This window comes from Cnephaeus nilssonii (assembly GCF_951640355.1).
Source record: "Cnephaeus nilssonii genome assembly, chromosome: 7".
Classification (NCBI taxonomy): Eukaryota; Metazoa; Chordata; class Mammalia; order Chiroptera; family Vespertilionidae; genus Cnephaeus; species Cnephaeus nilssonii.
In genome coordinates, this window is record NC_137078.1 from 41666392 (window position 1) to 41685297 (window position 18906).

Consider the following 18906-nt stretch of genomic DNA (forward strand, 5'->3'; position numbering starts at 1 on the left):
CCATACATTTGCAACACTGCTAGAAAAGTAAAGGTAAGTTGCACACTTCTTTTAAGGGTCAGAAGAAAGTTGCTAATACTAGTTTCTACTCATATGAGTTATTTACAGGGCTAGCTTTGTTTTAGTAATCAATATTTCTAATAAACTCCTTTGTGGGTTTATTACCACTACACCTAAGTTGTTTACTTTATCTCCTATCTCCTAATAAGGACAGTAGAGAAAAGACTGGATGTAAGAATTCCATTAGAAGATATAAGAAAAACTTGAGAGCTTCAGAGCTTGAGACAATTTCTGGAGTACTACAGTACAGAATAATGATGTATAATGTAGTAAGAAAAAAGGAACCAAAGATTGGCTTCAATAATTTGCAACTTTGCTTTAAGTCCTTGGTAAACCATTTTGCTTAAAAATTTTTATCCTTCGGAAAGGCTTAAGGAAATGTTAAAACATCCCAGACACGTGGTCTCCAATCATTCAGAAAACTGAGTTAAAAACTCTGTGCCAGATCCAAGAGTCTGGTAGGAAACCAGTGGGTTGGTTACAATGTATCCACTGAGCACTGTATTTTCCTCTAGCCCACATGTACCATGAAAGTGTACATGGTAGAGGGGCGGAGGAGGCCTAGAAGGGGTCAATGGGGAAAAAAAGAGGACATGTAATACTTTCAGCAATAAAGATTTTTTTAAAAAAGTGCATTTGGGAAAGTTAGATTGAGTCTTGATTCCAACTTAAATTATTCAGTTACTAAAAATAAAAATTAAATTTCAGGAAATTAAATTGCAACATAAACTTGCACCAAAATGACTTTTATTTGTATTTCCTACAGAAACAGTGAGTGGTAATTCATGGCACTCGGTAATTTGTCCAGACACGAAAGAAGGTATATGAAATCAGTAAATGCCATTTTGAAGAGTCTTCTGTTACACATTTAAGATAGGCCTGTTCTGCAAAATCCAATACTGTTCCTTCAGTATTTTATAAATGGAATTTTCTTCTATTTGTATCCATTTCCCGGGGCTGAAAGTTAGGGGGTAAACAAAGTTAGCACACAATCTATGGGTAACAATTGCTAAAAACTGTCACTGAAGTATCAGTCTTCAGGTTTAATATAAAAGGTGTTGGAAATTACAGTTCCAATAGATGTGTGTTAAACATACACAATTTTAAAGTAAAAATCGCACTTAAGTGAAATACTACTTACTAGGTAGAAAATAGTTCTCAAGCATGCACCCGAATCAGGGTAACACAAGCTTATGAATAGGTTGCTGGGTCCAATTCAGTAAATCTATGGCCCAACAATTTTTCGTCTTAAAAGTTTCCAGGTGATGCTTCTTTCTGGTCCTACTTTGAGAACCATTAATATTTAGGATACTTCAAATGAACCAGGATTAATCACCAGACCCAAATACCACATCAGAGAATGGTTCTTATAGCTCATGAGGAAGACATGTAACTTGAGGTAGAACAACCCAAAGCTTAAAGAGTATACGATTTCTTTCTCATTCCATACTTAAAATCATCGAAATGGCTTTTAAAGAGTAAGCACATACCTTATGGACCCATTCATATTCACCATATTTAGAATCAAAGGTTCCTTTCTGAAGAGATCTTAATTTCAAGGTAAAACGTGGTCCAAGTTCCTGAATTCCCACTTTCTTTTCACTCTTGAATATGTATCTTCAAAGGTAAAGAAAAAAGTTGAGGAAATTAGTCTGCATTAACCCAACTGTTACTTCTTTAACGTTTATGATGGTTGAAAAGAATTTCTCATCTATAATACCTGTCAAAATACATTAGAAAACAGGTTTATCTTGAAAAGGTATTTCATGATTAAAAGTCCAAGGAGTTAAGGTACCTTCCTCACCTGTGAAATCTGAAGAAGATATAATCGCGTTGATTGTGGAATGTGGCAACCTGCCTTCCAATAAACTGAGGATTATGGGGAAATAGAGATGCAAACATTCGTCCAACAGAATGACCCAGCCGTGTTGTAAAATTATTCAGAATTATTTCAGGTACGTGTTCTGTGGGGTCCTTGCCTCTTCTCTAGAAAAGTCACAAGTTTATTAGCAAAACTATATCATTGCAATTTTAAGTTTTATAATTCCCATGACAAATATGAGAAATTTATCTCAATAACAACCACAGATGGCTTACTACACCCATGAAGTAAGATGTATCTAAAAGTATTTTATAAGCTGTAAAGGCACCAAAAAGGAAGTTCTGGGAAAGTTAACATTTCACAGTAATGAGAGCTATTGCCTGTCTGCCATAACTCAATTATGACAGTCTCACAAGAAACCTGCCAGTAGATAAAACTATTGCTTTAATCAGGATAGCAAATGCAATTATTAAAATCAAGCAGCTGTTTAAGTTTGTCTGCTTAAAAGCAAAAACTAGGAGGGGACCAATGCCAATCGAGAAATGCCTAAAACTTACCTTAATTTCTTTACGCAGACGAACACTGCTCATTTTAAAATGAGCAGTTGGTCCATTTGGCAAGTGACTCAGAATTAATCCATCTGTTCACAAAGCTAAGAACATATTGAACTCGAATATATCTTGAATTGTTTAAATAACTGATCCTCAAAGGCTCCTAAAATCTGTAGCTAGGTGAATAGGTGGGTGCATGCATTCCTCTGGGTTAATGGAGATTTTCTTACCAAGCCTCAATCTCAAGACATATAAATCAACATAAATCTTTCAGAAAAATGGATTAACCTATTGTCCTACCTTTTCTCTTTTCACAATATGATAAATACCTCATCAACCCCTTCTACAGGGTGTTTTGAGCATTCAACTAAAGCAGGCGTCCTCAAACTACGGCCCATGGGCCACATTCGGGCGTTTTTGCCGTTTTGTTTTACTTCAAAATAAGATATGTGCAGTGTGCATAGGAATTTGTTCATAGTTTTTTTTAAACTATAGTCCAGCCCTCCAACGGTCTAAGGGACAGTGAACTGGCCCCCTGTTTAAAAAGTTTGAGGACTCCTGAACTAAAGTATGTGAAGCAACTAATGTCCACTACTCTAGCAGGAATGATAAGACAGGAATGGATTCTAGAGTAACTATAGCACTGTAAATAGAATTAAGTTTACCTGCATGTTAGAGGCCTTATAACCCTAAAAATGCACTTTTATATGTTTGTATATACATTTTATGTTTGTAAGGTTAGGATATGCTGCCAGCTTTGAATTCATCCCACAAAACCAGAGACTCCAAAGTTCTCTTCTTGATAGAAACAAGCTCTTTCTTGGGATTACTATACCACAAATTAAAGTTATTAATAGCCATTTGCTGATTGTCTGCCATGAACAGAAAATTAATAGTGCTACAGACTCTAAACTACAAATGAAATACAAGATACCTACCTAGCAGGATTAGCAGCCCAAGGGCTTTAGAAGTCCTGGATGCAGCAAATTAAGATTACTACCTATACATTATTCCTGTTATAGCACAACCTGATTCTTGGAAATGCTGAACCTTAAAAGGAGATGAGAATCAGATTGCTTTCAAATATTTGTACATAATATTAGTTTTATAAAACATACTGTCCTCTTTATAATGGGATCAACACTCCCATTCATCCAGAGTAGAAGCTATGGTTATCTTAAATTTCCTCCTCTCCCACTAAATCCTACTGTTTACATAAGTTCCTCACTTCTACATCTCTCCCTTACTGTTACTGTCTTAGTTGATGTCTTTGAGATTTCCCACCTAGATTATTAAAACAGTAGCCTGGTTGGTCTGACCTCTCCAACAGTTTAAGTACATCGTCTACTACAGACTGTAAATCAAGCCTGGATTTAGGCCTTGGTTATAAAACCAAGTAATAAGCTATGGGGCTTAGCTGTGTCACTATTTGCACCAGTTCCTCAGATGCTAAGTGAAAAAAACAAACTAGATACCTTGATACTTGACAGCTACAGCTAATTTCAAGCCACTCTCATCAGCCTCAACTACAGAATAAAACATCGGTCTGACACTCAATGTGGTTCTAAGCTATCTTTCTAACCTGTCTCCTCATGGTGTTTCCTGATAGGCAGCGATACAATCTCTTACACACCATACACATTTTTTTTCTTTAACTCATGCTATTTCAAATAGCTTCAATAGTTTACTCATCCAATAATGCCCAATTCAAATGCCACCTCATTTTACATAGTCAAAATTAAGATCTAAAACTCAGTTCTCACTGTTACTATAGCATTTATCACTTGAGTTATAGTCACGTAAATGCCTTCTCATCTAATCCATCAGCTCTTGAAAGATCTGTTTCTGACAGATACTAGTGCCTACCACATAGCAGATTATCAGTAAATGTTTGAATTCTTCTTTTCAAAGATTTACCACAGGTTCAACTTCATGATGCACAGTCAAAAGTATTTCTCTATCATTTGCACATTGAAAAAATTAATCAAATCTTATAAGGGGGTTAAGACGTAAGTCATTTCTTGCAAATTAAATCAGGGCTTGAATCCTTTCTAGAATATTCTTACTAAATGTGGTTTGTGTCAGAAGCAAACTACAAAATTCAAACTGAACTTATTAATTCCTGTACAAAAAGTTTATGTTACTGCTAATATCTAACATCAACCATGCAAAATAGAAGCCCTTCCTTAAAAAACAAAGGATACTTGGTGTTTTACGATCTTCATTAATAACGATCAGATCTGTGAAATCTCTCGAGATGCACTGTGGAATAATTCTTTTCAGAGCCAGTCCTCTTCTGTAGTAAACATGTGAGTTTGGTATAACTGTGGAAAGCTGTTCACAGAGTCGTACTGTTCTCTGTAAAACAAAATAACAAAAATCCTCAAAAATGAAAAGAATAAAAATCTTATGTGATATATATTTATCAGGAAAGGCATGATGATTATTATAAGACAATGTTATAATAGAGACTAACACTAGGACAAGAGTGAAATCCGAACAGTTCAATCCTTTACCAAAGGCTGATCATCCTAAAGCAGTGGTTCTCAATTGGGGGTGATTCTGTTCCACCAGGGAACCTTTGGCAATGTCTGGAAACATTTTTTGGTGATTATGACTGGGTGTTGGGGATGGCTGGTACTGGTGGTATCTAGTGGATAGAGGCTAAGGATGCAATTAAGCATCCTATAATGATCAGGACAACCCCCATAACAAAGAATTATACATCCCCAAATGTTAACAATGCTGAGGTTGAAAAACCTTATCCTGAAGAATCAGGCTTAGAAAACCTACATTGTATTAACAATATTACATTTTATTTAGCTTATTCACAGGCATCAGGCAATCTCTAATTAACTCTTCTGAACAGAGTTCCTTTAAATAGTCAAAGTAATAAAAGAAAATTAGGAATTCAAGAACTATACTAATTAATGTATTTATTACCCCATGAGGTCTATCTGATGTTGTAATGAGAATCTTGGGAGAAGTTTGTCTGTTGAAATAAGAAGCAAATTCATCTGTAGCTTCATCATAAGCAACCTAAGAACAGAAAAACAAGTACATTTTACATCAAATACTCTCCTGGGCCAAAATTTTAATAGTTCTAGAAGGATTCTATGACAGTGACTACCTAGCTGATAGGGTATTTAAAGAAGGCCTAGAAGGGACTTACATTAATGGGAACATGAAGAAGTTGGGGATTTCCTCTTTGTAGAATCCTACATAATAAAGAAGTAATATACAAATTAACCCTCACGCCCTCACAAGATGGCTGCCTACGACAGGGGGTTAGTGAAGGACAACCAAATGACTGAAAAAGCAGGCTGCATGGGGCGACCAGGCTGGTGGGGGGGGCCATGAGGGGCAACCAGGCCGGCGGGGGAGGGGGGGGAGGCAGTTGGGGGCAACCAGGCCAGCAGAGGGGGACAGTTGGGGGTGACCAGGCCAGCAAGGGGGGGGGGGCAGTTAGGGAAAACCAGGCTGGTGGAGGAGGTGCAGTTGGTGGCAACCAGGCTGGCAGGGGGGGCAGTTAGGGGCGATCAGGCCAGCACGCAGAGGCAGTGAGGGGCGATCAGGCTGGCGGCGGGGAGGCAGTTAGGGGTGACCAGGCAGGCAGGTGAGCGATTAGGAGCCAGCAATCCAGGATTGTGAGAGGGATGTCCTGTATTGGAGAGGGTGCAGGCTGGGCTGAGGGGAGCCCCCCTCCTCCCCCAGTGCACGAATTTTGTGCACTGGGCCTCTAGTAAAATTATAAAGCTGGAGTAAGTTGTCAAAAACAATTTCAGGGCACAAACTGAAACCTGTTTATCCTTGAAAAATTGCTACAGTGGTAGCCAAGAGTATCAGGAATCTTCCTAGAGCTATTCTTTCCCCCATTAACTTGGTCAGTGAAAACAGGAACCTTAGGTTTGATGGTAGGCAAGAACCAGAAATCTTGAATCTAGAGGTGGTGGGCTCAATTTAGGGTATGTCTGTGAAAACCCTAGCTTTGCCAGTCCAAGATTGCAGGTCCACCTCAGGAAAGGTGTGGGAATTTAAAGTAGCCATACATTTAAAGGAGAGTTCTGGAAGTGAAAGAGCCATAGAGAGACAGACATAATCTCTCCAAAGATCTGAAGAGACCTGAGTGAGAATCCAGCACACATGATAGGCTAAGGAGACTTGAGAACTGGCTGCAACTCTGAAACATTCCTCAACCCAACACTGCTTAGTTGGCAGAAGCTATGTCTGTCTTAGTGGCTCAAGGTGTCTCAGCTTCTGTCCAAATGATTGGCTGACCATTAAGCCACACAAACACACGGAAATCCCTACAGAGTCAGTAAAAATAACAAAACTGGGTAGAGACATAGTGCAACTGTCAGGTAGACAGATTCTACATTTTAGTTCTAGGCAAGTTACTAAAACAAAAAAAAAAACAACAACCCTAATGAAATAAAATAATCCAGAGTTATTGCAATAAAATGTCCAGTTTTCAACCAAAAATTAGATATGCAAAGAAACAGGAAAATATGATTTACAATCAGAAAAAAGCAGTGAATAAAAATTCACTCTGGGCCCAATAATGAATTTAACCAACATTTCAAAGCAGCTATAATAAATACATTCACAGAATTAAAGGAAAATATGGATTTACTAGCAGATCTGAGATGGCAGAAAAATCAATGAACTAAAAAAGATCAATAAATACCCAATCTGAAGAACAGAGAAATCAATCACAGAAAAGGGAGCAAAGTGGGAGAAACTTGGAGGACAATGTTAACCATTTCAACCGTGTTAGAAACAGAGAACCAGAAAGAGGTGTGAAATGGGCAGAAAAAAATTTGAAGAAATAATGGCTGAAAACTCCCCCAATTTGATGGAAAACTAACTTGGATCTCCAAGCTCAACAAACTACAAGTAGGATTAAAAGAACAATATCTGAACACATTAGCGTCAAACTGCTAAAAGCCAAATCACAGAAAAATTTTAAATAACAGAAAATAAATCCTGTACAGGGGAATTCTACATCCTAAAAAAATGTCTTTAAAAAAATGAAGGTAACCCCAGCTAGCCTGGCTCAATGGTTGAGTGTCGACCTATAAATCAGGAGGTCATAGTTCCATTCCTAATCAGTTCCATTCCCAGTCAGGGCACATGCCTGGGTTTTGGGCTCCATCCCCATTGTGGGGCGCGTAGGAGGCAGCCAATCAATGATTCTTTCTCTCCCTCTCCCTTCCTCTCTGAAATCAATAAAAAAAATATATATATTTTTTAAATGAAGGTAAAATAAGCACATTTTCAGATAAATGAGAAAGGAGATAATTTGCTATTAGATTTGCTATAAAGAACAAAGATTTAAGATAATCGTACAAGATGAAAGAAAATGACACTAGATGGAAACTCAAATCCAGAGGAAGGAAATAAGAAATGGTAAGCATGAAGGTAAACACATAACAGTGTGTGTGTGTGTAGACACATTTAATTGCTTTAAAAAATAGTTCAAAGCAGTAATCACAACACAAAGTATACAACCAAAACAGAAGTAGTATATTTGATAACAGTACGAATAATAGTGGAGGAAAGTAAGCTATACGGGTATAAATTTGCTATATTTTGCCAGAATTGTGTCAGTATTTACTTGAAGTATAGTGTGATAAATTAAAAGTGCATGTTGTAATTCCTAAAGCAACCATTAAAAAAAGATCAAGAAGAATAAAATAGCACACCAAAAATATTTGTTTATTAAAAAAGGAAGCAGTAAGGAAGAAAAATAAGACATTTGAAAAGAAACAAAACTGTTAATGGATTGAAAGTAAGAAAAACTTATTTGCAGAAATGATTTCTCTAAACATGAAATGAAAACAATATTCAGACAATTAAACAACTGCTTTAAAAAATCACTATTAAAAATCAATTGCATTTTTATAAATCAGCAAATAAAATGTCGTTCAGAGATGTGTCTTACAATAAGAAAAAAACATAATGTAACCAGGAATAGCTATAACAATATGTGTAAAACTTATATAAATTATGAAAGTTATTAGAAGGCATTTTCAGTAAAGAAAACCTGATAAAGCTGTATTTATAGAGCCCACCCCTCCCAACTGATCTTATTAGTGCAATTTAAAATTTTATACAGAAGATCAAAACACCAGGAAGAACACTCCTGAAGAATGGGATTTGAGGGTAGGGGTGGGAAGGAGAGTCTTACAATGAAGCTAAACAATTAAGAAAGTGAAGAACTGATACAGGTCAACATGGTGGGAAGGTAAATGCGGCCGTAAATAAAAACTCGAATCCTCCCACAACCACATCAAAATTACAATTAAACTACAGAACACCATCATTCAGAATCACCTGAAATCTAGCTGAATGGAAATCCTACAACTAGGGATTTAAGAAGCCACATTGAGCCTGGTAAGAGGAGTAGACACGCAGAACAGACTGCTTCCACAATGTGTGGTCGATAAAAATCAGGAGGAATATCTCAGCTCCAGTGGCACCCCACTGAGGAGCAAGGGGTCCCAGCCCCACACCAGGGCCCTCATCCCAGGGTTCTAGTGGCACAAAGAGAAGTCCCCATAACTCCCAGCTGTAAAACCCAGCAAGGATTGTGGCTGAATGAGAAGAAGGGCTGCTGGAGTCCCAGATAGTTCCTCTTAAAGGGCCCATGCATGAACTTACTTGGAATCACTCCCTCTGAGCTCCAGCTCTGGGGCAGCAACTTGAAAGGAACCAGGGAAAAAGGGGAACTGAATTGTCCGGCATCAGGGAGAGAGCTGGGGCAGTTTTCTGCCAGACAAAAGTGCTGGAAGAGGCCACTGTTCCTTTCCTGAGATACACGCCGCCCCCCCACCCCCCTCCAACAATCACACACAGAGCTGGCAGAATGGCACCATATCTGAGTCTCCATCAACCTGGCTAACACTATTCACTGCCCTGGTGATTCCCTAAGACTCTACTCCACCCAATTTATGAGCCCACCCAAGCTGTTTCCAGTGGCTTATCCATATGAATGGCCTGTCTTGTCACATGCTTCAGACTTTCTTAAAATCTCTCAAGCAGTATCCAGCCTTAGAATACCTGATACCTCTCACTAAGTGACCCCAGGCCAGCACTAGCAGCAGTTGGCCTTAGTTCGCAGCGTGGCCTTGCCTGGACACCTCCTAACCCAGCACAAGCAGCAGCCATCTGCTGATTGCTTTGTAGCTCACACTTGGTGGTTCCGTGAAGAACGCAGGCGGCAGCTGACCTTGTTCTGCACCTCCTGAGAAGCCCCACAGCCAGAGCACCCAGTGGACAGCTTCACAACTACCTCCACAAGCTACACACACAAGGGATGGACACAGTGGGCACAGAGCCCCTGCACAGCTGATCCTCCAAGGTGGTTGGTGGTTGCAGCCAGTCCTTGCAGCTGATCAACGTGGGGGTAAAGCCCTCTCATTGGGGGGGAGTGGAGTGGGGTATGGTACACCTGGAGTGCCTAGCTTAGGTGACGGGGGAAGCTGTGCCACTGGACTCTATAGTACACCTACTTCATAAGGCTGCTCTACCAAGCCTGGGGATGTAGCAGCTTTCCATAATACAGAGAGACAAACACAGGGAGACTGCCAAAATGAGGAGACAAAGAAACCTGTCCCAAATGAAAGAACAGAAAAAAAAAAAAAATACACCAAAACAAAAAATAAAAACAAAACAAAAACCTCCAGAAAAAGCACTAAACAAAATGGAGACAAGCAATTTACTGGATGCCTCCTGTTTGTACTCTGACTGGGAATTGAACCACAATCTAGGTATGTGTCCTGACTGGGAATTGAACCTGCAACCTCTTGGTGATAGGACGATGCTTCAACCAATCGAGCCACCAGGTCAGGGAAATTCTTTTAGAAAAAAATATAAAAGCATACGATCCCAGGATAGATAAAGATTTAAATATGACAAATCCATAACTATTAAAAAATTGAACACCCAACTATGTAGGAAGCGGTTATAGGGTTAAGCCTTGGACTGACCTGCTGGCAAAGTCACAAACAAGTCCCAGCTTAGAGGGCACAGTCCTCTAAGCATAATTAAGCTTGATCTTGTGACTGCTCCCTAGATCTTTCCTGGGTAGCTAATGGGCTGTGGGAGGGGCAGCAAGTGCTGCCAAAACAAGTGAAACTTATAAGAACATTGTAAATTACCTTGTTTGCCCCTGACTATAAATAAAACATCAGCTTTGCAGTCTGGATCTGTTCTATGGCCTCAGCCAGGCACAGAAGATCCACCTAGACTCAACTTACTCTCTTGTCTGTCTCTTTCTTCATCCTTCACTGCCCTCCCTCAGGCTTGCCGAACCCTTGGTTGTGCTGGCACAGCACACAACCATATTAAGGACTTTTGCTTATCAAAAGATATCATAGATAAAGTAAAAAGAGAAGTCACAAATTGGAAAATAGCTGCAACAAAGGAAGAATTAGAATCCAAATTATAAAGAGAAGTTCTACAAATCAGTAAAATACACTATAGGAGAGAAAACTGAGCAAAAGACATAAGCTGGCATATCTCTACCAAAATCACAGTACATACACAAAAAGATGCTCAGTCACATTAGGAATCAGGGAAATGCAAACTCAAACCAAAATGAGTTGTTAGCCCTTTATCACTAGTCTGAATATAACAGGCACTGGCCAGAATGTGGATGACCAGAACATTGCTCTCATATATAAAAGTGAAAATTGATACCATCACTATTTTGCAAAAACATTTTGGCGCTATCATATAAAGTTCAACATTTACACATCCCCATAACCAAACAAATTCTCCTCTGGGTAAATATTTAGGGAAACTTTTACATACTAATATATGTAACCTCAATATGCCTAAGATCCCCAATATATCTCCAGCCAAGACCTCTTTCATGACAATGCCATCCTTCTAACTGCAGGCTAAAACCTCAATACCACTGTTGAATCCTTTTTCTCTGACACCCCATAACCAATTTATCAAGAAATTCTAATAGCTCTAATTTCAAAACATACCCAGAAAAAAAAAAGCACACGTCAGAATCAGATCAATTCTCAACACTAAATGTAACCACCAAGTTCCAAGTCGTCATCACCATCTTTCCTAGATTACGTTAGTAGCAGCTTCCTACATAATATGTTTACCACTTTAATTTATATCAGTACAGCAAACAGTAGCCCTAGCTGGTTTGGCTTGGTGGATAGAGCTTTGGCCTGCAGACTGAAGGGACCAGGGTTTGATTCCGGTCAAGGGCACATGCCCCAGTTTCAGGCTCAATCTCCAGTTAGGGGGTGTGCAGGAGGCAGCTAATCAATAATTCTCTCTCATCACTGATGTTTCTAATGCTCTCTCCCTCTCCCTTTCTCTCTGAAATCAATAAAAATGTATTTTTTTTAAAAAAGTCTAATCACATCATTCTGTTCAAAACCATCCAATGGTTCCTCATTTCAATAAATATAAAAGCCAAAGTCCTCACAGCCAACAAAGTCACTGACCTGGCTTTCCCTTTCCCCATACTTTCCTATCACCCCTTCTACAACTCTCCCTGCCATTGCTCACTTAATTTCAGCATGCTAGCTTCTTTGCTTTTCTTCAAAAACATACTAAGCATGCTCCTGCTTTACAGCTTTTGCATAGGCTGTTTCCCCATCCTGAAGTACTTTTCACCCAAAGATGGCTAATCTCTTCATATTCTTCAAGACTTTGCTAAAAGTTACCTCAATGAAGCCTACCCCAGTGGCCGGCAAACTCATTAGTCAACAGAGCCAAATATCAACAGTACAACGATTGAAATTTCTTTTGAGAGCCAGATTTTTTAAACTTAAAACTTCTAATGCCACTTCTTCAAAACAGACTTGCCCAGGCCATGGTATTTTGTAGAAGAGCCACACTCAAGGGGCCAAAGAGCTGCATGTAGCTCGCAAGCCGCAGTTTGCCGACCCCGGGCTTACCCTGACTGCTGTATATGAAACTGCAACTCAAACCAACATGAACAAATAATTGATTATAAAGAAAGAAAGGAAAAAAAGTATGTTCAGCCTGGCCAGTGTGGCTCAGTGGTTGAGTGTTGACCCATGAACCAGGAGGTCACAGTTCCATTCCCAGTCAGGGCACATGCCCATTTGTGGGCTCCATACCCAATAGGGGCCGTGCAGGAGGCAACCGATCAATGATTCCCTCTCATCATTAAAGTTTTCTATCTCTCCCTCGTCTTCTCTCTGAAGTCAATAAAAACGTATTTAAAAAAAAAGAAAATATGTTCAACCTCATTTTTAACAAGAGAACAGCAAGTTAAAACTACATTGAGATATAATTTCTCACCTATCAGACTGGAAAAAATTATTTGTAATTGCAAAATCTTGATTCAAAGTTTGAAGAGTAACATTTATTTATATAATCTGAAAGTACTTGTTAATTAATTACAAAGGGAAAAATTGTAGTTATAACAGGAGAAACTTGGTAGGCATTTTAATAAAAAGTGATGAAAGTTAACATAACCAGTAATGGGAAAATCACTAATACACGAGTCCTGATAAGAGGCACTGAAAAGAACATAACATCACATTTGTAGTATTCGTGAGCAAACCTCCAAATCATTTTTAGCGACATTCTACAACACTACCTGATCTGTACTCTTCAAACATGTCAATGTCATTAAAAGCAAAGAATGTCTGAGGAACTGTTCCAAATTAATGGAGGTTAAAGAGTCATTATAATAGAATAAAATGCATGAGCTTGGATTTTTCTTTTGCTAAAAATGACATCATTGGGACAACTGGTAACATTTGGATAAGCTGTACAAATTATGGACAATACTGTATATCAATATTAATTATCTGATTTTGATAACTCTATGCTGTGCTTATTTAAAAAATACACTTGGTTATTAGGTAAAACATTCTAAAAGTATTTAGGAGCAAAGAGGCTTCATGTCTGCCACTTACTCTCAAGCATTTAAAAAAGAATATAAATGAAAGCCAAGTATGGTACAATTTAACATTTAGGAAATCTGGATGAAGGAAATATACAAACTCCTATTTTTCTTATTAAGTCTGAAATTACGTAACAAATAAATAAAATGTATACACATATACAAACTCCTATATATATAAACTCTACTCGAGTTAGTCCTGAATCTCCTTTACCCTATTTGTTAACTCTAGTAACCTATCATCTGATAACTTATCACAACTTACTTATTTTATTATGTTCACTGTTTGTCTCTCCTCCTGGAATATAAGCTCTGGATGGGCAGAAATTTTGTATGTATACGGATGAGGGTGTTTGCATTGATTGATCCCAAGTCCCTAAAACAAATCCCAATACATAGTAGGAAATAAATAAAACATTTGGTGGGAGACTGACTGACTAAATGAATGACTATATGAGGAGACATATAAAAGCATTGTTTAAAAGCAAACATAACAAAATTTTAAAAATATATACATTTTAAAAACGTTGATTCTCTGACTATACAACAAATTTTTTAAAGGAAAAATGTGAAAAGTAGATTTTTTAAAACCAAGAGGTTTTATAAGGACACAAAAAATACCATAAAATACTATCCTTAATTATCAAAATATTTAACAGGTTCTACAAAATTCTACAGTGAGAAATACTTTATATATCAAATGATATATAAAAAAAGTATTATACAGAGATTAAATGACAAAAAGTAAAACATAATAGATTTCTAGAAAATAAATTACTGCCTCTTTCTATACAATTACTGGGAAATTTCATTATTAAACAATCTATAGCAAGTAAGATAATATGCCAACATTATAGCTGAATCAGTCCATTATACGAATTCATCAGCCAGTCATTTAAATTAAACGTCAACAGATGAAAAGATAATTTATCAAGTGTGGCCATCCAAATTTATTTAAGACTTTTAATGTTACCTCTTCATCATTAGGATCTACTGTGGTTTCATCATATACTCGCTGGTTGTCAATGGTCTTGGGTATAGGCTTTGGTGGAGCCTAAATAAAAGAAAACAAGATTAAGGCTTTGGTGGAGCCTAAATAAAAAAAGATTAAGTTGTAACAGCATTTTTACATAAATAATTTTTCATTACAGTTGGGAAGAATAACAGAAATTTATAAACAATCCAAAACACAATCTGTTCCTCATTTCAACCCACTGCTACATCAATCCTAACAACAATATTGAGTAAAAGGCTTTTTAATTCTCTGAGCAGAAACACACTTGTACTAAAAGAATTGCCAATATTGGACGAAATAGCTTAAAACCAGACAGAAGTAGCGGGAGAAAAATAATGGTTAAAATAACTACCCACTAAAAATAAAAGTTATCAAACAAAATGAAAAAAAAATTACAAAAGTACATATACATGTAGCTTTGTCCCAATATTTCAAAAAAGCTATTCAGAAATATATAACAAAAGCTACAAATCTATCCGCTGAACTACTAATTCTAGAATGGGGATTTATGGTAAGGAATGAAAGGGGGGAGCAATTTACACAAAGAAAGATGTAGTATCACTATCATTAATAGAAATGAACAGCGGATAGGACAAAGGTCCAACAACATAAATGGAATACCATTAGAATCATGCATACTCAGCTTAGATCAAAAACTGTGTAAATGAAATGGTATGGATCAGGAATACAGAACTGTAAACATACACTAAAATGAATTCAAAGTATATGTACACTAGCAGAGATAGAAGCATGAGTTGATGACCCATTTAGGATTTTATTTTTATTATTCTATGAAGCAAATATTAAGTTTTAAATCATTTTTTTGAAGGAGGCATTTCTAAGAAGTCATCTTTCAGTACAAAAAAACAGAATGGTGATATTTTCAAATGGTGATTAGCATATTAATTTGCTGGAATTGATTATTGAGAGCTAAAAAGAGACTAATACTGCTTGATAGAATTTTGCAGGTTAGAAGAGTCTAATATTGGCAATTTCATGTTATTTAACCTAATACTATTAAGAGAATGCATGAAAAAGCAGAATGTTTCAGCCTTTATATTTTTCCCTTCTTCAAAAACACTTATCCTTCAAAAAGTCTTCTCTTATTACCTCATCTTAAGAGATGGGAAAGGAAAAGAGTTGTACATTTTTAAAAATTTGCAAGTATAAATTATAACCTAGAACAAACTATAAATGAAATGAAAATAACTTAGCTGTGCAATAATGTGGAAGTATTTAGTAGTTCTTTTTAAAAATTTCAAGAGAAAGATTTCACTTACTATCAATATCACAAAAAATAGCCAAATGCTTCTTGATGCAGTATTTCTGCTCTCTTCTTTGCTATAACCCATCCAGGCATATCATCTTCCTTCCATTCCCCCTTCTCACTCTTCACAGATTCCTATCATGTGACAGCTCTCATTCTTATTCACCCAGTCCTTTTAACAGAAGAGGGTTTGTCTGACAAAGAACCTTTGTTTCATATCTCAAGATCTCCAGCTCTAAATTAGGGAGCTTCCCCCATTCCCAAAGTCAAGGAGATGTGTATGTCTCTACTTCTCAAACACATAAAGTAAAATAAGCAAGTCAAAATATGCATAACATTTATGTTAAAATTTTCAAAACATTCAAAACATCACCATTGTGCTTGTTTGGGAACACATACATAGAGAAAGTAATAAAGAAGTGCATGGGAACAATAAACAGCAATTTCGTTGAGTGGTTACCTCTGGCGAAAAAGCAATCAGAAACACACAAGGGACTTGGAACATTATTTGCTAATGCATTATTTCTTAAGCGGAGTAAAGGGTAAAAAGGAGTTTGCTATATTGTTTTTATACATTTGAAATATTTCATAATAAATTTTAAAAGAAAGTCATTCAACATAAATATCAGGAAGCATTCCTTCTTAAGATAGAAAACAGATGGCTACAAATTTTCTTTACCTTGTCACCAAGAGCCTCTCTCTCTTTTTTAAGTTTTTTCTTAGCTGCCAACTTTTCCTAAAGGGTTTAAGAAAAAAAGAATGAGATCATTAGTTAGATCACAAACACATTGAAACTACAAATTACTAATGCTTAAGAATACTTACACTGAGTAATCTTCCTAATTTATTAAAATGTTGACATAGATTTTCATACCTAAGTTACTGTAAAACAAGTGAGCTGAACAATCAATATGATTTCTGTAACAATAATTTTGCTTCTTAAACAAAATCTAAGTTGACCAACTTTGAAAATTTAAAATTTCACCAACTTTATCTTTTACTGTAAAATCTCAAATTACGTGAACATGCACAATGTATACTTAACAAATTTTTGCTGTTTTTTCCCCCTGCATTTCTGACAAGTTGCATCCTACAGAAAAACATGGCTATGCTGGTTGTTTCTCTAGGAAAGTACTAAAAATAAATGGGAACGGGAGATTTGTTTTCAGGATGCTTCCAATAAAAGTATCATTAGCTATCCATATATTTTATAATCAAAATATTTTTTTTAAACTTAAGTATTTGCAAGTTAAGATTGTTTGTATTGTGAATGTGTATCTTTTGGAGATTTCTGAACAGAATTCTTAACTCACAATAGAAAATATTTCCCCCCTCCCCCCAGGATTTACTAACCCTCGATCTATCAGGTCTCAAAAGTCTTCTAGAATACCCTTCTCCCACACCACAATGGTTTAGATGCTCCTTCTATGTACACCAATAGAACGTTAGCACTTAAGACTCAGTCCAGGGCTTCAAAAAATCCAATAAGAGGAGGTAGGCACATAAAAAGAATATTATGTGTGTGAACTTTTATGATGTGCAAGAATAAGCAAACGGTTGCTTTCAACTGAAATTTAACCATAAATGAGCACTGTGACCTTAGGCTTTATTTGGCTTATCTCATACTTGTTTACTTCACAGAACAGTATGAGGATAAAGCTGTATGGAGGGAACTGGTGAATATGATGCTAATCGAAATAAGCCAGTCAGAGAAAGACAAGTATCAAATGATCTGACTCATATGTGGAATCTAATGAATAAAATAAACTGATGAACAAAATAGATCCAGAGACATAGAAGCATGGAACAGACTGAAATCTCAGAGGAAAGCCAGGGGAGGGTGGGTGTGTGGGAAAAGATCAAAGAACTTGTATGACTATAGGATGGTGAAAGCCTGGGTGGGGTAGGGTGGGGGGGAGGGGGGAGGGGGGAGGGGGAGGGCGGGCTAGAAGTGGTCAATGGGGAGGGGGGGATGGAAGGGGACATATGTAATACTTCCAACAATAAAGATTTAAGAAAAAAAAGAGGAAATATCAAAATAAAAAAGTAATAAAATTACTAGAAACTTTACAGTACTAATTTCAGTAAGAGTTGCTGCAGTAATCAGAGAAGCATCACTTTGAATTTATGCATTGCCTTATTAGATTTTAGGTATTAACGAACCGGAGCTGAAGATGGCCGGGACCAAGCGGAGAGGGAGACTTTTGCATCCCAGGTCAGGAGTGAGTAATTTTCACTAGTGGGAGAGCAGGGTTTCTGGCTTTCATTCTCAGCCACGAACCCTAGCAAGGAGCTGGTAAAAAAGGGAAACCGGCCCGCTCCGGCTAAAAGCAGGACGAGGGGACCGGGACAGAAAACGCCCCGCCCAACCCTCGGGGTAAATCACAGCTGGAGAACCCAGGCGGGGGAGACCACGCAAGTGCAACACGCCCACCCACGCCGCCATCTCCCGCGCGCAAAGGGCACTGCGCATGCGCCGGGCCGCCTCCGCCCTCCCCTACCTTCCGCTGCTGCTGTTTCCACCGCGTGAACATTAAGTGTCGCCGCTGTTTGTTCTTAATCTCCGAAATGCTGAAGCCTGGAGGGAAGGCAGGCGCCTTCGGGGCTTGGCCCCCGCTTTCCGTCGCCCCATCCTCAACGACTGCAGCCTCCTGAGGTTCTTGGGCAGCGCTCTTGCGCTTCAGGCCTTTCTTTCGGCTGCCGCCCGTCTTCTCCATGGTGTTTGCTCCTTGGCGTCTGTACGGAAGCGGAAATAGCTTCCTCCTCCGACCCTCTTAGGCTTTTACTTCCGGGGCGGAAAGGTCTCAAAAATACAGAATGCCGGGGGAGCTTTAAACTTTTAAGAAGGTGTTGAAATTTAGGTTTGAGAAAAGTTAATGGGGTTGCCAAGCTGTATGGACAGTGGCATGATGAATTCGTGGAATTCTTTATTGAAAGTTTTCTATGTTCAAGCCCTCAAAACATTAAAACAAAACCTTTTCGGTAGAGAATTTACATTCTACTAGAGAGATTTAAAATGAGCTTACAGACATATAATGTGGTGAGCTATAAAGTAAGTAATACACGGTGTGGAAAAAAAAATAGAACAGGATAAAGAAGATGAAGGGTAGAAGGGCATGTTGCAGCTTTTAAATAGGAAATCATAGTCTCTGGCTGTGAACGTAGCTCAGTTGGTTGGAGCATGATCCTGTCCCCATGTGCTAAGGTTTTGGTTGATCCCCGGGCAGGAGCAAAGATTTGAAGGAGATAATGGGGTAAACTATGGAGTTATCTGGG

General features: G+C 37.9%; 1 protein-coding gene across 1 annotated transcript; it reads right to left on the reverse strand.

The window, feature by feature from the left end:
- Positions 1-100: 100 nt before the first annotated feature.
- On the reverse strand, positions 101-18366 carry RPF1 (ribosome production factor 1 homolog). The gene is made up of 9 exons (XM_079778297.1): positions 18132-18366; positions 16310-16366; positions 14322-14402; positions 5377-5472; positions 4638-4791; positions 2440-2522; positions 1865-2046; positions 1551-1677; positions 101-1017 (listed from the first exon to the last, which is right to left on the reverse strand). The coding sequence occupies exons 1-9, from the start codon at positions 18345-18347 to the stop codon at positions 976-978; spliced, it is 1038 nt and encodes a 345-aa protein (XP_079634423.1). The 5' UTR covers positions 18348-18366; the 3' UTR covers positions 101-975.
- Between the last annotated feature and the right edge of the window lie 540 nt (positions 18367-18906).

Bases quoted from the DNA above. Each gene is read 5' to 3' on its own strand.
- RPF1 (XM_079778297.1), bottom strand. From the start codon at position 18,347: ATGGAGAAGACGGGCGGCAGCCGAAAGAAAGGCCTGAAGCGCAAGAGC. The intron at 14,403-16,309 runs GTAAAGAAAATT...TCTTTTATTTAG, and splicing joins GAGAGGCTCTTGGTGACAAG to GCTCCACCAAAGCCTATACC. The intron at 2,047-2,439 runs GTAAGTTTTAGG...TGACTTTTCTAG, and splicing joins GTCTGCGTAAAGAAATTAAG to AGAAGAGGCAAGGACCCCAC.